Genomic DNA, 20,066 nt, shown 5'->3' on the forward strand with positions numbered 1-20,066 from the left:
GGTCGCGGTCCAGAAGACCCGGACCTAGAAATAATAGATGAAGCTCAAGCTGAAACATCGGAAGTCTGTAGAACTAGATGCAGAAAAAAATCCTTGGCCACATTTGGAAGATTTCTTTTTGCTCAAGCGTAGGAAAGGCAACAGCATCATCATGCAGTGCAAGATGTGCCTCCCAGCAGTGAAGTACCTGTCTGCTTTCAACAACTCCACTTCAAATCTGCAGAAGCATGTTTTGGTAAGTATTTCTGCTGTCTCATTAGTAGTTTTATTTAATATAGCCAACCCAGGCTCACCCCATTTCGTGGGCATTTTTATGCTAGCACCTGCAACCATTGACAGTAGAAGAAACCCACAGCTAGCCAGCACATTCTAATTAGCTGCTATGCTAACATAATCAAATGTGACACATCATTAAGTACCAAATGAACTCGCTCCAGCTGACAATCCGCATGTTTATCGTACTTCAAATAGATACAAAACGCGTAATGTATATTTGCAGTCTGTTTAAGTCTTTAGGACATTGGCTAAGTTTGCATAACAGCTAGCCCCTGGTACTTGAGTGTGTAAAGGCTAGCTGTTAGTTGCTAGTAGTCTTGAGTGGACTCGGGGAAATTAGCCTTGGTTAAATTTAGCTGCTATGAATAGTCGGTGTTACCCCATCGAAATTGCCACGGGTTTCAATTTGATTGTGTCTTTGAATTTACAGTCAAATCAAATGTATCAACTGTGTTAACAGAGAGGGTTGTAGTGTGAGGCACTTTGCCTAACCAACATTACAGGGCACTCGGCGCTCCTCCACTATAAGCGAGGAGCTAAGGGGCCTTACCGTGCACCCTCCTTACAATCGAACGAAACCAACTTTTTTTAAAAACGTCTGACCATGCTGAACATGTTAACAAATGTTAACATTGAAAATTTTGGGTTGCATTTCATGTTTCAGGTACTCAATGCATTTCAATGTATTTCCCTCCATTGGAAATGCATTACAATTACAGGAACATGACTCTCCATGAGCAAGGGGAAAGTGTGACATCTGTCTTTGCAAGTTTAATCACATCTAGTGATAAATGTATGGTTTTAGTGGTATTATTGGCTTTCTCTAAATAATAAAGGCCAAAATGTAAAGTCTTTCTACTCGATTTACAAGGCAAATCAAGTAGAAAGACTTTAAATTTTGGTCTCTACTATTATGGAAAGCCAATAATACCACTGAAACCATACATTTTCCAAAAGCTTGTGTCCTCTAGATGTGTTAAACATGCAGAGACAGATGTCACACCTTCCCCTTGCTCGTGGAGAGCCAATGGAGGGAAATACATTGAAATGCATTGAGTACCTGAAACATGACGTGCAACCCAACATTTTCAATGTTAACATTTGTTAACATTTTCAGCATGGTCAGACGTTTTTAAAAAAAGTTGGTTGTCAGAAATGTCAGAAATGTGTTGTTTGTCACTCGACAGGTCTGGCTTATGTCAGACAACACCTTGACCAGATGGCAGAGGTGGAAGTGGAGCAAGTTGGACAACATTCCTCAGATGAAGATGATTTCTTCTCCTCAATGAAGTCCAGAAGGTCAGAAGGTACAGGGGAGTTGGAAGGGTACCTAGCCTGTATCCCAAACGATATGGATCTGTTAAACTCCTTTCCAAATTTAAAAAAACTCTCTGTGAAACTCAACACTGGCCTGCCTGCTTCAGCTGCCTGCGAGCGGCTTTTCAGTTGTGCTGGATTACTGTTCACTGCAAAGCGAGCAAGGATGAGCTCAACTAACTTTGAAAATCAGCTGCTGCTTAAACTGAACAAGAAGTTTGTAGACTAGGTTATAGGTGATTTAGGGTGTCACAAAACTAGTGGCCTTGATTTGCAATATTCCTCTCTGGAATATTGCTGCTCTTTTATGTTAGTTCCTTTAATTTTGTAACACTTGTGAGCGTCATCATGTGGATATTACTTTGTAGTTTGTACCTCTCTGAGAGAGAGAGACAGAGAGAGAAAGTAGGCGTGCACAAGCCTGTTTAATGTTTTTACCACTAAATGGATGAGCTCAATTAACTTTGAAAATCAGCAGCTGCTTAAACTGAACACGGCGTTTGTAGACTAGGTTACAGGTGATTCAGGGTGTCACAAAACTAGCGGCCTTGATTTGCAGTATAACAGCTGTTGCTGTTGGTGTTGATATGTATGTTGTTGTAATTACACTTACATTTGTGTAGGTATTCTTTGTTGTTATCGCACTTACACACACATGCCCTCTATAGCGCTCCTGCAGCTGTGGAGATGGCATTAACGCATTCTCATTCTCTGACGGTTAACAAACACACACACACACACACACACACAAGCATGTCTCCTCTGGAATATTGCTGCTCCTTTATGTCAGTTTGACTTTGTAGCAACACTTATGAGCGTCATCATGTGGGCATTACTTTGTACTTTTTACCTGTGTGTGTGTGTGAGAGAGAGAGAGGGTGAGAGGGAGAGAGAGGGAGAGTGTGTGCGTGTGAGAGAGAGAAAACGTGAGAGTAAGCGTGTTTAATGTTGTACCACTAAATGGATGAGCTCAACTAACTTTAAGATGCTACTTAAACTGAACAAGAAGTTCAGTTGTTGTGAAGTTGTTGTTATTGCGCTTACATTTGTTACACTTGTTCTTTAATTAAAAACAAAATAATTATGGATTTCTGACCCCTTGTCCTATTTTTACTACCCTCACACCCCACACAAAGAAAGTAACTAAGTAACTTTTACTTAAAGTACATTTCAAATGAACTACTTTTTACTTTTACTTGAGTACATTTTCAGATGAGTACTTTTACTTCTACTTGAGTAATATTTCATCAAAGTATTGGTACTTTTACTTGAGTACAATATTTTTGTACTTTTTCCACCTCTGAATTCAAGATGCTGTTGATATCACAGAGGAGCATTTGATCTTAATGTAAGACATTTTCAAAAGTGAAACAACAGTGGTATTGCCTTATCTGAAGCTGTTATTTGCCTTATCTTTCTGCTCTCTCTTACGAAAATATGTTTTATTTGTGTCAGCCATATTTTCCAGAGTCCAATATATTTGGAGGTTTAGTCCATTTAAACATAAGTGGCTTAAAACTTTTCCTGTGGTCACAGGAAGAGAGTCATGGGTTTGATTACATCCCATCAGTGTAAAGTTTTCATGTTCTCCCCAACTTGTGTCATTTTCCAGGGGTGGGCAATCTTATCCAGGAGGGCCAGTGTGTGTGAAGGTTTTTGTTCCAACCAAGCAGTTACACGCCTGATCCCACTAATCAACTAGTAGAGTCTTTGATGAGGAACTTGTTTAGGAGACACAGGTGTATAATTGCTTGATTGGAACACAAACCTTCACCCTGACTGGCCCTTTCTGGATAAGATTGCCCACCACTGGTATGTGTGTGTGTGTGTGTGTGTGTGTGTGTGTGTGTGTGTGTGTGTGTGTGTGTGTGTGTGTGTGTGTGTGTGTGTGTGTGTGTGTGTGTGTGTGTGTGTGTGTGTGTGTTTTGCTGAGGACCTGTCTAGGATGTCTCACTGCCTTCCAACCAATGTCTGCTGGGATAGGGTTCAGCCCCCCCCCCGCCCCGCTCCCCCAAACCCTTGAATTGGATTAAGTGATATAAAAAATGGATTGATGGATGACTACATTTACACATTAGTTTCAGAATTTCTGTCTTTCAGGCTCCTTGATGACTTGTTGTGAAGGAATGGTGCCATTTGATTTCATCTTGCCATCTCACTTTGTTCAATTGTTCAAACATTGTCTTGCACCTTCAACAATGCTGACAGGTTTTTGCTTTTTTTCCAGAACAAATTTAACAATGGGTAAGGAACCTTTAACCTAAAATTCTACTCCCTTACTCTGAATGAAGAGCAATCTCCCTATCCATTTCCCTACTTTTCTATAAAATAAGAAAAACTTAGTAAGAGAGAGTAATCTCTTACTTCTCCTATAGAAATAATCACGACCTAAACAATTGCCATTATCTTTGCTCAATAATCCAGGTAAGAAGCTCACACAAAGTTGAATCAGTTCATCTGGACATCTTCCGGGGTGGGGTGGGGTGGGGTGGGGTGGGGTGGGGGAGGGGGCTAAGAGTACATCTATCGCCATTTTACAATGCTGTGATTGCACCCAAGCCCCAGTCCTCTGTGAATAGTAAATAGTACACATGACCCATTGTAACTTTAATGGTTGTGTCAATATACATATGACACCGATCATTGTTTTAGGTCGTTGTGCCATTGTTTTGTTTATAAGGGTAGTCATACATGCAGTCAGAGGTCACTTAGCTGAATGATGAAATGTTTCTCTCTCAATAAACGTTGTGTCCAGACGAACTGATTCAACTGTCTGTGAATACGGAAAATTAGTAATCCCGACAAAGAGACAGAAGCGAGTATTTGATTTTTACATCTCACCCCACGAAAGGAAAAAACCCAACAAAAAATAACTGCACTATGACGACCCTTCGTCGTCAGCGTGCAGTTATTTTTCAGTGTTTTTCGTTTTAATACTGGAGGGCGTTAAAACAGTTCAAAAAGTCCAAATGGTCAGGGTTGGGTGGTTAAGTTAGTATAAAATTGGGACAAACAGACGGAGCTCAAACCTTTCGCTGCACCCGGTCCGCCATCTTACCGCACCACCAAGTTTTAGTTGACAGTGAGCTGTAGCGCCTCCCTGAGGGAAGGAGCTGGAAGAGGTGATGAGCAGGATGTGAGGGGTCAGAGGTGATCTTCCGTGCTCGCTTTACAGTCCGGTTAGTATGTAGAGATTCAACTGAGGGGAGTGGGTTGTTTATGATTTTGGATGCCTTGTTGACAATCCGCTGCAGTTTTTTTCCATGTTTGACTGTCCGTGCCGCCGTACCCTACTGTAATAGAAGATGTTATGATGGACTCGATAATGGCTGAGTAAAACAGAACGAGAAATTGATGTTTGATCCGTTATTTTTTAAGCTGCCTAAGAAAGTAAAGTCGTTGTTGAGCTTTTGCAATGATGTGTTCAGTGTTAATTTTCCACTTCAGGTTATTGCTGATGTATGTTCCAAGGAATTTAAAAGAGTCATGGTGGTGACGGTGTCTCCGTTCATTTGTATGGGTGTTTTAGGGTTCGGCATGCAACGGAAGTCAATATTGAGTTCTTGGGTTTTGGCTGTATTAAGCAGAAGATTGTTGTTTGTGCACCAAGTGACAGCTTGGTCTACTTTAGTGCAGTACTGGGTTTCACCATTTTTGGAGATGAGGCCTACAATGGTTGCATCATCTGCGTATTTTATTATTTTAACAGAACTGTCTGTGGATGTGAGGTGGGTGGTGTAAAGTGAGAAGAGCCAGGGGGAGAGAACACAGCCCTGAGGAGCACCTGTACTTAGGGTAAGAGGGTGTGAGGTTAGGTAATTGAGAGCTTTGCCTTCCAGCTCAGCTCCCTCTTCATCACAACAGTCCGGTACAATGTCCGCATTACTGCTGATGTTGCACCAATCCGCCTGTCAATCTCCTGCACCACTCGTGAACAAGACCCCGAGATACTTGAACTCTTTCACTTGAGGCAACAACTCATCCCCAACCCGGAAGGAGCAAGTCACAGTTGTCAGGTAGATAACCATGGCCTCAGATTTTGAGGTGCTGACTCTCATACCGGCTATTTCACACTCAGCTGCAACCCCCTCCCCCCCCCCCCCAGTGCGTGCTGGAGGTCGCGTTTTGATGAAGCCAACAAAACCACATCATCTGCAAAGAGCAGAGATGCAATTCTGAGGTTCCCAAAATGGACACACTCCTCACCTTGGCTGCGCCTTGAGATCCTGTCCATGAATATCACAAACAGAATCAGAGATAAGGAACAACCTTGGCGGAGTCCGACACCCACCGAAAACGTGTTTGACTTTGTGCTGAGAATGCAGACACAGCTCAGACTTTGGTTATACAAGGACCGGATGGCTTGCAGTAACTGCAACAGTACCCCATACTCCCGCAGTACCCCCCACAGAGTGCCCTGGGGTACACGGTCGTAAGCCTTCTCCAAGTCCACAAAACACATGTAGACTTGCTGGTCAAACTCCCATGCACCCCAATTCAACTTTTGTTGAATATAAACAATTCAACCGTACAAACAATTAAACTACAAGGACTTACCTTTGATTTAATGAAGCAAAGCTTTTCCTTCAATAACGGATGGTCAAAGCAGTGTTGGACATGTCCACCTACAAAGTAATCGTATGCTTCTTGTATGCCTTCATTGATTCTTTCGCAAATGTACTTCGTGTGTCTATGAGGTATTCAGTCACATCCCTCCAGCAGATGTTTGGCAACTTCATGATATCACTTGTCCACTGAGCTTCAGCAAGCATAAACGGATCGGGAAGTTTTTCTCCAGTGCTTAGCGTAAATTTCGAATCGTAATGGTTTTTGTCTTCCTTGCTTAGACCTTCAACATATTCTGAGATTTCCAGTTTTATATGCTTTCATCTGTGAGTTTCATAGGCATGCACGTTGTTTCTTGGTCATGTTTTGCCACACGTTCTAAGCGCGTCTTATTTACAACACAGCTTTTACGTCACATGTTAAGGGGTCTATAGTGTGTTGGAATAACGTGTACTGTAAACTGTGTTCTCATGAATGTGCAATATCTTCACCTTCTTAAAATAATGGCCTTAATCATATTTTCAAGTTTTTCAAAAAACAGAATAAATTGAAACAAAATTTGTCAGTTTATTCTGTTTTTTGAAAAACAAAATAACGGCCTAAGTCATATTTTCAAGTTTTTAAAAAAACAGAATAAACTGAAACTGAAACAAAACTTGTCAGTTTATTCTGTTTTTTGAAAAACTTGAAAATTTGACTTAGGCCATTATTTTAAGAAGGTGACGATATATATCTGCAACAATGCCACCAACTCCCTCACATTTGCTTTGCTAAGTAAATAAAGAGATTTGAGTTCTAAATGCAATCAGAGAGAAATAAAAGGAAATATAGACAACTAATGTAATACTTATTTACCATGTTGTTCTTTATCCACATGTCGATTATATATTATAGGAAACCCTAAAATAAGATAACTCAAGAAATCTAAGCCTGAACCATTAGTCTATGTTTAAGTGGAGCTTATGCAAAGAATATTATGAAAGATGTCTATGATCTCAAAATCCATTGTTTTTTTGTTTGTTTTGTTTTCTTCCATTTTTATGTATGTTGGTTTATGCCTTGAGTTAGACTTAAAATGGATGGCTACCTTTTAATTGATTATCATTCATATCATATGAATATCTAATTTCAACTAACTGGAGACTCTAATACAGCAGATACATTTAAAAAATGCTTGATTAGTCAAACGAAACAAGATAATTTTAGCAGCAACATTTATTGACAACAAAGAATTCATATTTTATGAATTCTTCATAAGAAGAGGCATAAAATGGAGAAAGTCAGCAAATCTATTCAGCAGCCTGTTTTCCCTGTAAAGAAAAAAGAAATAGAATATATTAAGATATTTAGTCACTATGTAAATGACACTTATATGTCATATCACACAGACTGATTATCAGTTATGCTCTTACACACATTTACCTTGCCAGAGTCCCGACTCTTAGCTCTCAGTTTGTTGACTTGAGACTCAGAGATGTCAGCACGTTCCTCAGCCTCCTCCAGTTCATGCTGAATCTTCCTGCACTTGGACAGGTAAGAGTTTGCCTGTTCCTCCTGTAAACCCATCATAGATGGCATTGTTTATGAATTACATGGATGTTACATAACATTACCTAAATTCAAATATGATTTGAACAATTTTATGTTCCTGAAATTAAAACTTACCGCTTCCTCAGCCTGCCTCTTGTAGGACTTCACTTTCAACTGAAGTTTGTCTACTAGATCCTGCAGCCTACTGACATTCTTTTTGTCCTCCTCAGTCTAAAGTAAATAGGAAATTTTACATTTAAGTAAGAGTTTATTCGATCGTGGTGTTGCAGTTAGTTAATTGGTTGAATCTGAGAGGAATATAGTATACCTGGTATGTAAGTTCCTTCACCCTCCTCTCATATTTGCGAACACCCTTAACAGCATCTCCTCCACGTCTCTGTTCAGCCTCAACTTCTGTTTCCAGCTCACGCACCTATGGAGAACAGTTAGACATTAACAACACAGTTTATGCTCGAAAGTTTGTTCGTCGGTTCAACTATGTATGTTTTACCATGTGGTTTTTCTTGCTTTATCTTACCCTAGATTCCAGTTTCTGGAGTTGCTTCTTGCCACCCTTCATGGCCAGGTTCTCAGCCTCATCTAGACGATGCTGCAGGTCCTTGACAGTGACCTCCAGGTTCTTCTTCATCCTCTCTAGGTGAGCACTTGTATCCTGCTCTTTCTTCAGCTCCTCCGCCATCATAGCAGCCTAAAAAAATGAATCATTATTAATTTAACAGTTTTATAAGTGATGTGTTCTCCTCCAGACTTGCGGACTAACAAAAGCTCTGACAAAAAGAATGTAAACCTACATCAGTGATGGCCTTCTTAGCCTTCTCCTCTGCATTTCTGGCTTCCTGAACAGTGTCATCCACTTCACTTTGGACCTGAATGAGTTCAGCCTCAAGCTTCTTCTTTGTGTTCAGAAGGCTTGTATTCTGAAAGAATGGTATCATTTTACTTATGACTGTAAACACACACACATTCTCAATGAGATGCAGATAATGACATGGATAAAGTATCACCCCAAATCAGTGTTGAAGTAGTTTGTTTATTTGCTTACCTGAGAGTGCAACAGACCAACACGTTCACTAGCATCCACCAGCTCTTGTTCAGCCACTTTGCGGCCTCTCTCTGTCTGTTCCAGAGCAGCCCTCAGCTCCTCAATTTCAGCCACCATGAGACCATTTCTACGGTCCACCATGGCAGCCTGCTCCTTCAGATCCTCCTGTGCTCTGACAGCATCATCAAGGTGCAACTGGGCATCCTTGTGTGAAGATTTTGAGATGGAAATAGTTAAAAAAAAATCTGATAAGGTAATATACAGTGGTTGATTGTACAGTTGTTATGTCATGTACCTTAAATTGTCCTTGAACATTCCTCAGCTGCTTCTGAGCCTCAGCAGCCTGGCGGTTAGCATGGCTCAGCTGAATCTCCATCTCATTCAGGTCTCCCTCCATCTTCTTCTTAATTCTCAGGGCATCATTCCTGCTCCTGACCTCAGAGTCCAGAGTGCTCTGCATGGAGTCAACCACCCTCTGGCTGTTCCTCTTGATTTGCTCCATCTCCTCATCCTTCTCCGCCAGTTTCCTGTCAACCTCACCCTTAATTTGGTTGAGTTCCAGCTGGACACGCAGAATCTTGGACTCTTCATGTTCCAGGGTTCCCTAAAATTAGAATTGTTAATGTAGGGCCCTTCTTAACTTTTAATTTTTTTTTTGTTCATTTGCCTCCTTGTTCTATTATATATGAAGATTTCACTCAGAAGAAAAAAGCACTGCCCATTGCAAATGTTGACCTCTTTCCAGTTAATGATTATTTTACCTCAGCCTCCTCAAGAGCTGTCTGGATCTCAGACTTTTCTGTCTCAGCCTGCTTCTTGGATTTTTCCAGCTCATGGATGCTCTTTCCAGTCTCACCAATCTGCTCAGTCAGATCTGAGATCTCCTCTGCAGTGTGTTACATGTGTTTAGTATTTTTAAGCATTGAAGTGTAGGTTATGTCAATTCATCCAGGCTAATATACACTAATGTTATATCAAATATAATTGATGTTTATAATAGTGAATACTCACGTTGCAGGTTCTTGTTCTCACGCTTCATGGTCTCCAGCTGGTCAAGAGCCTCCTCATAGGAGTTCTTCATCTTGAACAGCTCAGTGCTGAGAGAACGAGCCTCTTTCTGAGCTCCTTCAAGCTCTGCCTGACCCTCTTCATATTTCTGTTTCCATTCTGCCAAGACCTGTTTGATAATTGTGCGAAAATTAGTAAGGTAAAAAGTTCTCCTTTCAGTGGCTATAGCATGAATAGGGATACACATGATCACACCTTATCAAAGTTTCTCTGCTTTTTGTCAAGGTTTGCAGCAAGACCATTTGCTCTCTCCACATCAATCATGAGGTCCTCCACTTCACTCTGGAGTCTCTGTTTGGTCTTCTCCAGAGAGGCACACTTGGAATTCACAGCCTCGATCTGCTCCTCAGCCTCCTGGAGACGCTGGGCAAGCTTTTTCCTGTTAAACAATTGTCAAAGTAATCATGTATATAAGAGAAAATAAGTCAAATAAAAAACATGAATCGAAGTGAATAAGAGAAAATGAATAATTGACTCACTTAGACTCCTCCAGCTCCTCAGTGCGCTGGATAGCATCAGTTTCATACTTGGTTCTCCACTGGGCCACTTCACTGTTAGCCTTAGACATTCCACGCTGCAGCTCAGCCTTGGCCTCCTGCTCCTCTTCAAACTGCTCCCTCAGAAGATCACAGTCATGGCGAGCAGATTGCACACCATGGGCAAGAGCATTCTTGGCCTAGATGAGGTTTTGGGTTTTTTTTTAGCAAACAATTTAAGAACATGAAATTCTCTATGAAGTTCATATGAAATCTAAAGTGTAAATAATTACTGACCTTAACCTCCTCCTCGACCTGTCTCTTAAACTCTTCAATCTGCTGTGTGAAGGCCTGTTTTCCTCGGGTCAGCTGGGAGACCAGAGCCTCTTTCTCTTCAAGCTGACGACCAAACTCACCTGTTGGAAATTAAATTCATCTTTTTAAAATTTGCACATTTTAAAAACTTCCTTTGGTATGGCCCAGAATAATTATTTCTTAAACAAATACTATCCTTAAACTTACGTACAAAAACCAAAGCCTGTTGTTGGCACTTTTTATGAATGTAAAAATAGGTTTGGAGGCAATACCTACCATTCTCTGTCATGAGCCTTGCCCTCTGACTGCTTATATCATTTATCTGGCGAACAGTCTCATCATGCTTAGCTTTGAGTTCACTAAGCTGGTCTTCAAGTGTGCGGCACATCTTTTCAAGATTTCCCTGTTAATTAAAATTGCAATAGTTAAGAAAATGTATTCCCATTTTTTATGCTTTTTCTAAAATTTGCATTTACAAAATGTTCATGTAAGAACAGCATTATGCCTTGGTCTTTGCAACAGCCTCCATGTTGCTGGAGAGGTCATCGATCTCCATCTTGTATTCACTCTTCTCTTTCTCAAGCTTCTGCTTGACACGCTGCAGGTTGTCAATCTGCTCTCCCAGCTCTGCAACACTGTCAGCCTGCTTCTTGCGGAGTGCAGCCGCAGTTGCTTCATGTTGCAAAGTGGACTCCTCAAGGTCACGACGCAGCTTCTGCAACTCAGCTTCACGCTTCTTGTTCATCTCAATCTGAGCAGCAGTGGCTCCTCCAGCCTCCTCAAGTCTCTCACTGATCTCTTCAAGTTCCCTGGAGAGGTCAGCTCTCTGTTTTTCAACCTTGGCACGAGCAGAACGCTCAGCCTCAATTTCTTCCTCCAGTTCCTCAATACGAGCCTTTGAAATGAATATTGGATTAAAATATAAACTTTTACACGTAACACAGGGTATGCTTAAAGATGAAAAACGAGGTTTATTAAAAACTTGAAAAAAAAAACCTGGAGCTCCTTGATTTTCTTCTGTAGTTGAGCACCCAAAGATTGTTCATCCTCAATCTTACTCAGAAGCTGGCTTGTCTCAAAGTCCTTCCTAAAGAATAAATTCAAGTTACATCATTTGTAAGATTCTAATCCTAAAATGTATACTCTGAATGTATTATAAAATCTTAGCCACAATTGTTATTTAAACAATTACTTCTTCAGTTTCTCATCAGACTGCTGTTTGTCATTCTCAAGGTCCATGATAGATTCTTGAGCCAGTTTCAGATCACCCTCGAGCTTTCTCTTGGCTCTCTCAAGGTCCATGCGGAGTTTCTTCTCTTGCTCCAGAGAACCTTCAAGCTGCAAATTAACATATTTTTAATTAAATTTCAAGAGCAGACACATCACTTTTAAAAATCTTAGTACCTAATTACACTTTTAAAAGTCTCACGTCATCCACTTGCTGCTCAAGCTTGGTTTTGGATTTGGTCAAAGTATTGACTTTATCTTCTTCTGCCTGCAGATCATCAAGAGTCTGTTGATGTGCCTCTTGAAGGGCTTTCTTCTCCTTTGTCAGCTTAGCAATGCTTTCATCCTGAGAGGCCATCTCCTCAGTGAGGTTCTTCACCTACATATGCAAATCAAATGAAATAAAATGTATTCAATGGATCAAGACAGATAATAAATAGCAGATTATTATATTCTTATTGATACTGGCTGACATATTAGCAAAATAAATGGACACTCATGAACCTTGTTCTCGGTGGCATGTTTCTCCTTCTCCACTTTGGCCAAGGTAAGCTCCAGGTCATCAATGTCTTTCTTAAGCTCAGAGCATTCATCCTCCAACTTCCTCTTCTTGGCAGTCAGCTCAGCATTAATTTCCTCCTCATCCTCCAGCCTCTCGGTTGTATCTTTGAGTTTAGCCTCCAGTTGGATCTTGCTCTTGATAAGTCCTTCACATCTCTCCTCAGCATCTGACAGATTCTCTGATTCCTAGTTAACAAATAAGCATAAAAAACAACAATAAAAACAACAAAACATGGAGGATGTCAACATACACTACCGTTCAAAAGTTTGGGATCACCCAAACAATTTCGTGTTTTCCATGAAAAGTCACACTTATTCACCACCATATGTTGTGAAATGAATAGAAAATAGAGTCAAGACATTGACAAGGTTAGAAATAATGATTTGTATTTGAAATAAGATTTTTTTTCCATCAAACTTTGCTTTCGTCAAAGAATCCTCCATTTGCAGCAATTACAGCATTGCAGACCTTTGGCATTCTAGCTGTTAATTTGTTGAGGTAATCTGGAGAAATTGCACCCCACGCTTCCAGAAGCAGCTCCCACAAGTTGGATTGGTTGGATGGGCACTTCTTTGAGCAGATTGAGTTTCTGGAGCATCACATTTGTGGGGTCAATTAAACGCTCAAAATGGCCAGAAAAAGAGAACTTTCATCTGAAACTCGACAGTCTATTCTTGTTCTTAGAAATGAAGGCTATTCCATGCGAGAAATTGCTAAGAAATTGAAGATTTCCTACACCGGTGTGTACTACTCCCTTCAGAGGACAGCACAAACAGGCTCTAACAGGTACTATTTAATGAAGATGCCAGTTGGGGACCTGTGAGGCATCTGTTTCTCAAACTAGAGAATCTAATGTACTTATCTTCTTGCTCAGTTGTGCAACGCGGCCTCCCACTTCTTTTTCTACTCTGGTTAGAGCCTGTTTGTGCTGTCCTCTGAAGGGAGTAGTACACACCGGTGTAGGAAATCTTCAATTTCTTAGCAATTTCTCGCATGGAATAGCCTTCATTTCTAAGAACAAGAATAGACTGTCGAGTTTCAGATGAAAGTTCTCTTTTTCTGGCCATTTTGAGCGTTTAATTGACCCCACAAATGTGATGCTCCAGAAACTCAATCTGCTCAAAGAAGTGCCCATCCAACCAATCCAACTTGTGGGAGCTGCTTCTGGGAGCGTGGGGTGCAATTTCTCCAGATTACCTCAACAAATTAACAGCTAGAATGCCAAAGGTCTGCAATGCTGTAATTGCTGCAAATGGAGGATTCTTTGACGAAAGCAAAGTTTGTTGTAAAAAAAATCTTATTTCAAATACAAATCATTATTTCTAGCCTTGTCAATGTCTTGACTCTATTTTCTATTCATTTCACAACATATGGTGGTGAATAAGTGTGACTTTTCATGGAAAACACAAAATTGTTTGGGTGATCCCAAACTTTTGAACGGTAGTGTAAGCTCTGTTTAAATTCAGAAATAAAGCTGTCGATTGAGTCTACTAACAGATGCCACTTGTAGCTGCAGGTCATTCTTCTCTTGCACAATAGAAACCATCTTCTCTTCCAGTTCTTTCTTCTTGGCCAGAGCAGTAGCCAGGTCTGATTTCATTTTGTCATAGTTCTCCTTCATATTAGCAAGCTCCTTCTCAGTTTCAGCAGTCTTCAAAAGAGGCTTGATCTTGTAGTACACCTTCATCCATGGCCAGTGTTTGACATTCATGAAAGAACGGACGTTGTACTGGATGGTGTAAATGGCTTCCCTAAGGGATGAATATATTATTGTTATGGACAACATCATTCTGAGACTGCATATTTCATGAATTTGTATTTTTTAATTTATTTCTTGGAACATACCTCCGCTCCATCATTTTAACAAACTCCTTTCTCATCAGGTAACCACGGCAGAGGGCCTGAGTCATGGTGACCAGTTTAGCAAGCTTCTCATCTCGCATCTCCTCAAGAGTACCCAGCAGACCAGCTTTGAAGAACACCTGAGGAGGGTAAAACAAATATCATATTCGACTGTTTTTCAGCTATGAATGGAATTCAATTTAATTGCCTCATCATGATATAAGACAGTAATGTTTACCTTGGTATGTCCAAACTTGTACTGCTCGTGATCAACATCAATTGACCCAAGAAGCTTCTCAGAAGCCTTCTTGTTGTCAATGAACTGCCCCTCAGGGATAACACTGGCGTTCAGCACTTTGTACCTTTTGTATGACAGTTCATGACAATGTCTTGTTAAATCTTTTTACTTTTTTTGAGCTTAATAATCCCTCCTTACCACTGAAATGTCAATGATTACCTCTGCTTGAAGTCACCATAAAGGATTCGGCTGGGGAAACCTTTTCTGCAAATTCTGATACCCTCCAGTACACCGTTACACCTCAGCTGGTGGATAACCAAGAAGTTCTCCATCAGACCTGTAAAAAATACAAAAGCATAATTCCATCTTTCCCTTAAGTGTTATTGAAATGGTAAGCTACCGTACCCTACAGTGACAAAAGCATTTATCACAATTAAAATACCTGGAGTTTTTGACTCGTTGGGGATCAGGCAACGCACAAAGTGAGGATGGGTGCTCCTCAAGTTAGTCATCAGCTTTCCCAAGTTTTCCTGCATACAGAAAATAAAGACATGACATGTAATATCTATCTATCTATCTAGGAGTGTGTTTGTGTATGCAAATTATTAACTATAACAACAGTTTTTAAATCTTACCCTGAACTGTGAAGACACAGTCTGCATAGAACCACCCTTCTTCTTCTTGCCTCCCTTGCTACCTCCAACCTCTGTTATTAAATATCACAAGCTTTTATGATGAGTGTTGTTTAATTTCATCATTGATAAAAATGTTTTAAGGTCATCGTAAGGATGATTTTAATACATACATTTAATAATGCAATGTATCACTCACAAAACAGATTACTAAGAGGAGTCTTACAATTTAAAAAAGAAGAAGAAAAACCTATGTTAAAAAAGGAAAACATTTGTTAAAAATGTAAAATAGCAATTCCATTTGCTGATATGGTACCTTCAACAACAGGGGGATACAAAACGGGCAGCAATTTAACTCCAGACTTCTGATACAGCTGCACAACCGAGTCATTCAGAGGATCCTTATTCTTGTCCAGCCACCCCCTGACATTGTAGTCCACAGTCCCAGCATAGTGCACCAGAGAGAAGTCGGCCTCAGCCTTGCCCTTGGCAGGTTTTGGCTTTTCAAAAGCTTTGGTTTTTCCAAGATGCTGGTCATACAGTTTGTTTTTGAAGGTTATGTCTGAAGCCTTGGGGAACATGCACTCCTCTTCAAGGATGGAAAAGATACCCATGGGCTACAGTGTATGGAAGGAGAAAATAAGATAATTCTTGGCCCTATGCATACTAAGATTAATTACATTATTGAAATATCCATTGCCTGAAATACAAGGGTGACTGTTTACCTTCTCAATAAGCTCAATACAGGCAGCTAAGTCCATGCCAAAGTCAATAAACTCCCAGATGATACCCTCCTTCTTGTACTCTTCTTGCTCCAGAACAAACATATGGTGATTGAAGAACTGCTGCAGCTTCTCATTGGTGAAGTTGATGCACAGTTGCTCCATGCTGTTGAACTGGAACCGAGAAATGGTTAGTTGTTATAAGTTAATAGTTAAAGAGTAAAGATTGATATCATGAAACTAAACTACCTATTAAAGGTGAAAGATGAGTAATTTAAACTTACATCAAAGATCTCAAAACCAGCAATGTCCAGGACCCCAATGAAGAACTGCCTTGCTTGCTTGGTATCCAGCATCTGGTTGATACGGATGACCATCCACAAGAACATCCTCTCATAGATAGACTTAGCCAAGGCACTCACTGAGTTATGAACCTATGGAACCCAGTGATATGATTAAACATAATTGGAATCTTTGAACATGAGAGAGAGATAATTATTAAAATCAGTTCAACAACAGATTGGCACAGGCACATATAAAGGCACAGCACTCACCTGAGCCACAGTCTGTCCTTTTGTGACATACTCATTTCCCACCTTTACCCTGGGGTAGCACAGAGCCTTCAGCATGTCAGCAGAGTTAAGGCCCAGCAGATAAGCAATCTTGTCAGCATCTAAAATATTACATAAAATACATTTAAATGGTTAAGGTTTATTAATATGACTTTGTTGATCTCTGTGGGGAAATAAGTCCTCTCCATCCTAACTACGTCGGAGCAGTGGGAAGCCACAATGCATTACCCGGGGTAAGACATTCTTTTATGGCAGGACTATTAACCTAACAATAATTGTTGTGACATTAATTGTTAAATTTGTCAACAAGGAAAATAAAACCTTCAATATTAATGAAATGTCATCATTTTGAACTTATCCGCATCCAGAATAAATGTAATACTCACCCTCATTGCCATCTGGCTCAGCCTGCTCCTCACGCTGCTTCTGCTTGAACTTCATGTTACCATGGTGAAGCACAGCACCTGTCAGCTTATAGATGTACATCTTCTCATCATTGGTGAAGCCCAGGATATCAATGGCTGTCTGCATTTACAACAGGTAAGTGACATTTAATAGAAAAATAAAAATTAGACATCTTATTTCACAGGATACCTACAGTTAAATACTCAAAAGAAAATAGATGAAAAAAATGCTGTTTGGATGTTAAAGTGAAGATCACTAACATCAGTAGCAACCAACTCTTCTTTGTCATCAATGCTAGCCACAGTGATCTGACCCTGGCTGCACATGGGGAAATCATATGGGTTGGTGGTGATGAGCGTCATTTCTATAAATTTGGAAAGATTGAAGGGATTATTAAGTGGAATGTTAAAGCAATTAACTACTTGGTTTGTAGTCATTTTCTACTTGCTGTTATTCAGCTCACCAATCAGCTCAGGTTTGTGGTTGGTCATCATCTGGTAGAAGATGTGGTAGCCTCTCTCATCTGGAAGCTGGAATGTCACTCTGGACTTCTCCAGCAGATCTGTAAGTGTTATTCATGTTTAAAACTCTACCTAACCAATATTGTAATAATTTATACAACAGTGGATTGTGATCAAGCAATCTGATTGGCCGAGATCTATGTGTTATTTACAATAACATCACAGTTACTGTATCACTTCACTTCTATTCTGCTTGTAATGGCTGATTTCACCAACAGCTGATGTCAGCGGTTGTCATCGAGTGACTGTGTCAACAATGGATATGTATCAAATTATCCATTTTGGTTTAATGTTGACTTATCCTTATTTTTGATGGATTGGCTTCAATTGGAGAAGACCAATGAATAAAACTATAATGTGATAAAGATCCTACACACACACTTTCTCTAACTACACAATGGACATCAGTGTAATGATTAAGATTTACCCAAACAATTATTTCATTAAATGAAGCAACGTAGCTTGCATTTTTGACTAATGTTGTCATTAAATACATGTTTTCTGTTATTCATTTTAATAATCACAGAAAATTGAATCAGTTGATCTGGACACAATGTTTATTGAGAGAGAAATGTTTCATCACTTATCTAAGTGACCTCTTAAATCTCAACTGACTGCAGGTATCCCACCCTTGTAAGATTGAAGGGATTAAGTGGAATGTCAATAAACTTTGTGTCCAGATGAACTCATTCCACTTTCTATGATTTTCTTACCTACAAACCTTCTTACCTATTGAACATGCATAAAAGTCATTTTAATAATGTATGGTATTTGTTAAATTGCAAGTAGTGATATTATTGTCTAGTGATATTTTTTCCACAGCATTGTTTGAACCATGTTGCATTGCAATAAGCCACTTGTGATGGAACTACTTTTTTTAGTGGAAGAAATTGTTCATATTATAAACACATTTCAAACAATATTTTTGGGTTAATTTTCTTTACTTTGTTGAACTGCCATGAAAATAAAACGGAACACTTGATGTTGTGTGTTATTGCAATAACATCATGGGTGTGATAACCATGCAATACCATCCTTCGGCTTGTGCCTGCAAACAAATCACAGCCCGTGATAATATTCACGATAACAAACTCCGTTTTATATTCTATTGTTTAACTTTAGCACATGTGATTGATACTTACAGGTCTCAATATCAGCACTAGCCAGTTTACCAGAAGTGCCAAAATGGATTCTGATGAATTTACCCTGTCAGGAAAAGAATAATTTTTAGCGTCCCACTACAGAAGCATTATACAATCCAGAACAATCAATATATATTTATGGTTATCCACACTTACAAAGCGAGAGGAGTTGTCATTCCTCACAGTCTTGGCATTACCGTAGGCCTCCAGCAAGGGATTGGCTGCAATAATCTGATCCTCCAGTGAGCCCTACAAGTGGAGTTTTACATATAATGTTGATGTCAGCACATATTTAACTCCAGGAATGTTTCTAATTTGTTTGAAAACTACTTGAGTAAATATACCTGCATCTTCCCAGAAGTTTGGTCCTTCTTCTTGTCTCCACCCACAGAGATTGTGGCAAAGTACTGAATGACACGCTTAGTGTTCACAGTCTTTCCAGCACCAGATTCTCCACTGGGTAAAGATTTATAAATACACAGATTAATAGAATTTACTCAATGTCTTTGATCATGTTGGTATTATAGAGGGCCAATAAATGTGAAACGTACGTGATCAAGATAGACTGGTTCTCCCTGTCTGTTAAAGGAAAAGGAAAGAAATGTGTTTTTCATTTAAATAGAAGATATTCATTGCAATGTCAATTAATATATTTTTATGACTAGGACGTACCAGTAAGCATGTTCTGATAGGCATTGTCAGAGACAGAGAAGATATGGGGTGGAGCCTCCATACGTTTTTTGCCTCTGTAGGCATTAACAACCTCAGAATCGTACACCGGGAGCCACTTGTAGGGGTTCACGGTGGCACAGAAGAGCCCAGAGTAGGTCTAAGAGAGATGAGAGACAGATGAACATTTACCATATGCTGTCCATGCGTCCTAGATGAATATTGTTCTTTAGCCAGTACGCTTTCTCACGTAAATCATCCATGCGGCATAACGCTCTTTGAGGTTATACAGCACAGAAGCTTCATTGAGATGGGTCATCATGGCCATGTCCTCAATTTTGTCGAACTTGGGAGGGTTCATTGGGGTCACATCATCCTCCTTAACCGTTTTCTCCTAAAGTATGGAAAGAGAGTTTGCCTTGAAAAAAGTTCTGCAAGTATTACTTTAATTAATTCTTTCAAATGAACTTTCACCTACGTCCTGGGTGTCAAGCACTTTAACGGTGACTTTGCCACCGTCTCTCTTCAGGATTGTACATTTGAGGTACAGCTCCTTAATATCAGTCACATATGCAGCAGTTTTGGCATCAAAAGGTTTGCTTTGAGCCTCAAGCCTCTCTTTCTCAGGCTTACGGAGATAAATGGCAGCCTTGCCATAAACGGCCATCTCCGCGTCCGTACTCATGGTGGTAGTTTTCTGTAGACAGACCACTGAAATGAATTCCTCTCCTATTTCATAAATATTTGTTTTTGCTTTGTATTCTAGACATGGCAAAGGGATTCAGTGAATTATGACATTTGTGTACCTCACCTTTTTCTTCTACCCAATCACTGAGAAATTTTACCCAAGTGTCGACCCTAAACGTGAACAATCATTTGCCATCATTTAGATTTTAAGCAATATAGTGATTGTCCATACCAAA

General features: G+C 39.9%; 1 protein-coding gene across 1 annotated transcript; it reads right to left on the reverse strand.

Moving 5' to 3' along the window:
- Positions 1 to 7,434: 7,434 nt before the first annotated feature.
- Positions 7,435 to 19,828, reverse strand: LOC130121522 (myosin heavy chain, fast skeletal muscle-like). The gene is made up of 39 exons (XM_056290350.1): positions 19,622 to 19,828; positions 19,394 to 19,537; positions 19,147 to 19,303; positions 19,026 to 19,053; positions 18,819 to 18,930; positions 18,631 to 18,723; positions 18,475 to 18,538; positions 17,275 to 17,373; positions 17,072 to 17,175; positions 16,793 to 16,931; positions 16,389 to 16,507; positions 16,119 to 16,268; positions 15,838 to 16,008; positions 15,429 to 15,729; positions 15,116 to 15,186; positions 14,923 to 15,010; positions 14,700 to 14,817; positions 14,481 to 14,604; positions 14,246 to 14,382; positions 13,896 to 14,151; positions 12,343 to 12,585; positions 12,041 to 12,217; positions 11,804 to 11,949; positions 11,608 to 11,698; positions 11,117 to 11,506; positions 10,888 to 11,014; positions 10,594 to 10,712; positions 10,300 to 10,496; positions 10,016 to 10,199; positions 9,764 to 9,929; positions 9,514 to 9,638; positions 9,048 to 9,356; positions 8,753 to 8,956; positions 8,502 to 8,627; positions 8,228 to 8,398; positions 8,018 to 8,122; positions 7,825 to 7,920; positions 7,582 to 7,713; positions 7,435 to 7,469 (listed from the first exon to the last, which is right to left on the reverse strand). Exons 1-39 carry the CDS (start codon positions 19,826 to 19,828, stop codon positions 7,449 to 7,451), a joined length of 5,811 nt encoding a protein of 1,936 aa, XP_056146325.1. The 3' UTR covers positions 7,435 to 7,448.
- Positions 19,829 to 20,066: the final 238 nt, after the last annotated feature.

This window comes from Lampris incognitus, chromosome 12, assembly GCF_029633865.1.
Source record: "Lampris incognitus isolate fLamInc1 chromosome 12, fLamInc1.hap2, whole genome shotgun sequence".
Taxonomy (NCBI): Eukaryota; Metazoa; Chordata; class Actinopteri; order Lampriformes; family Lampridae; genus Lampris; species Lampris incognitus.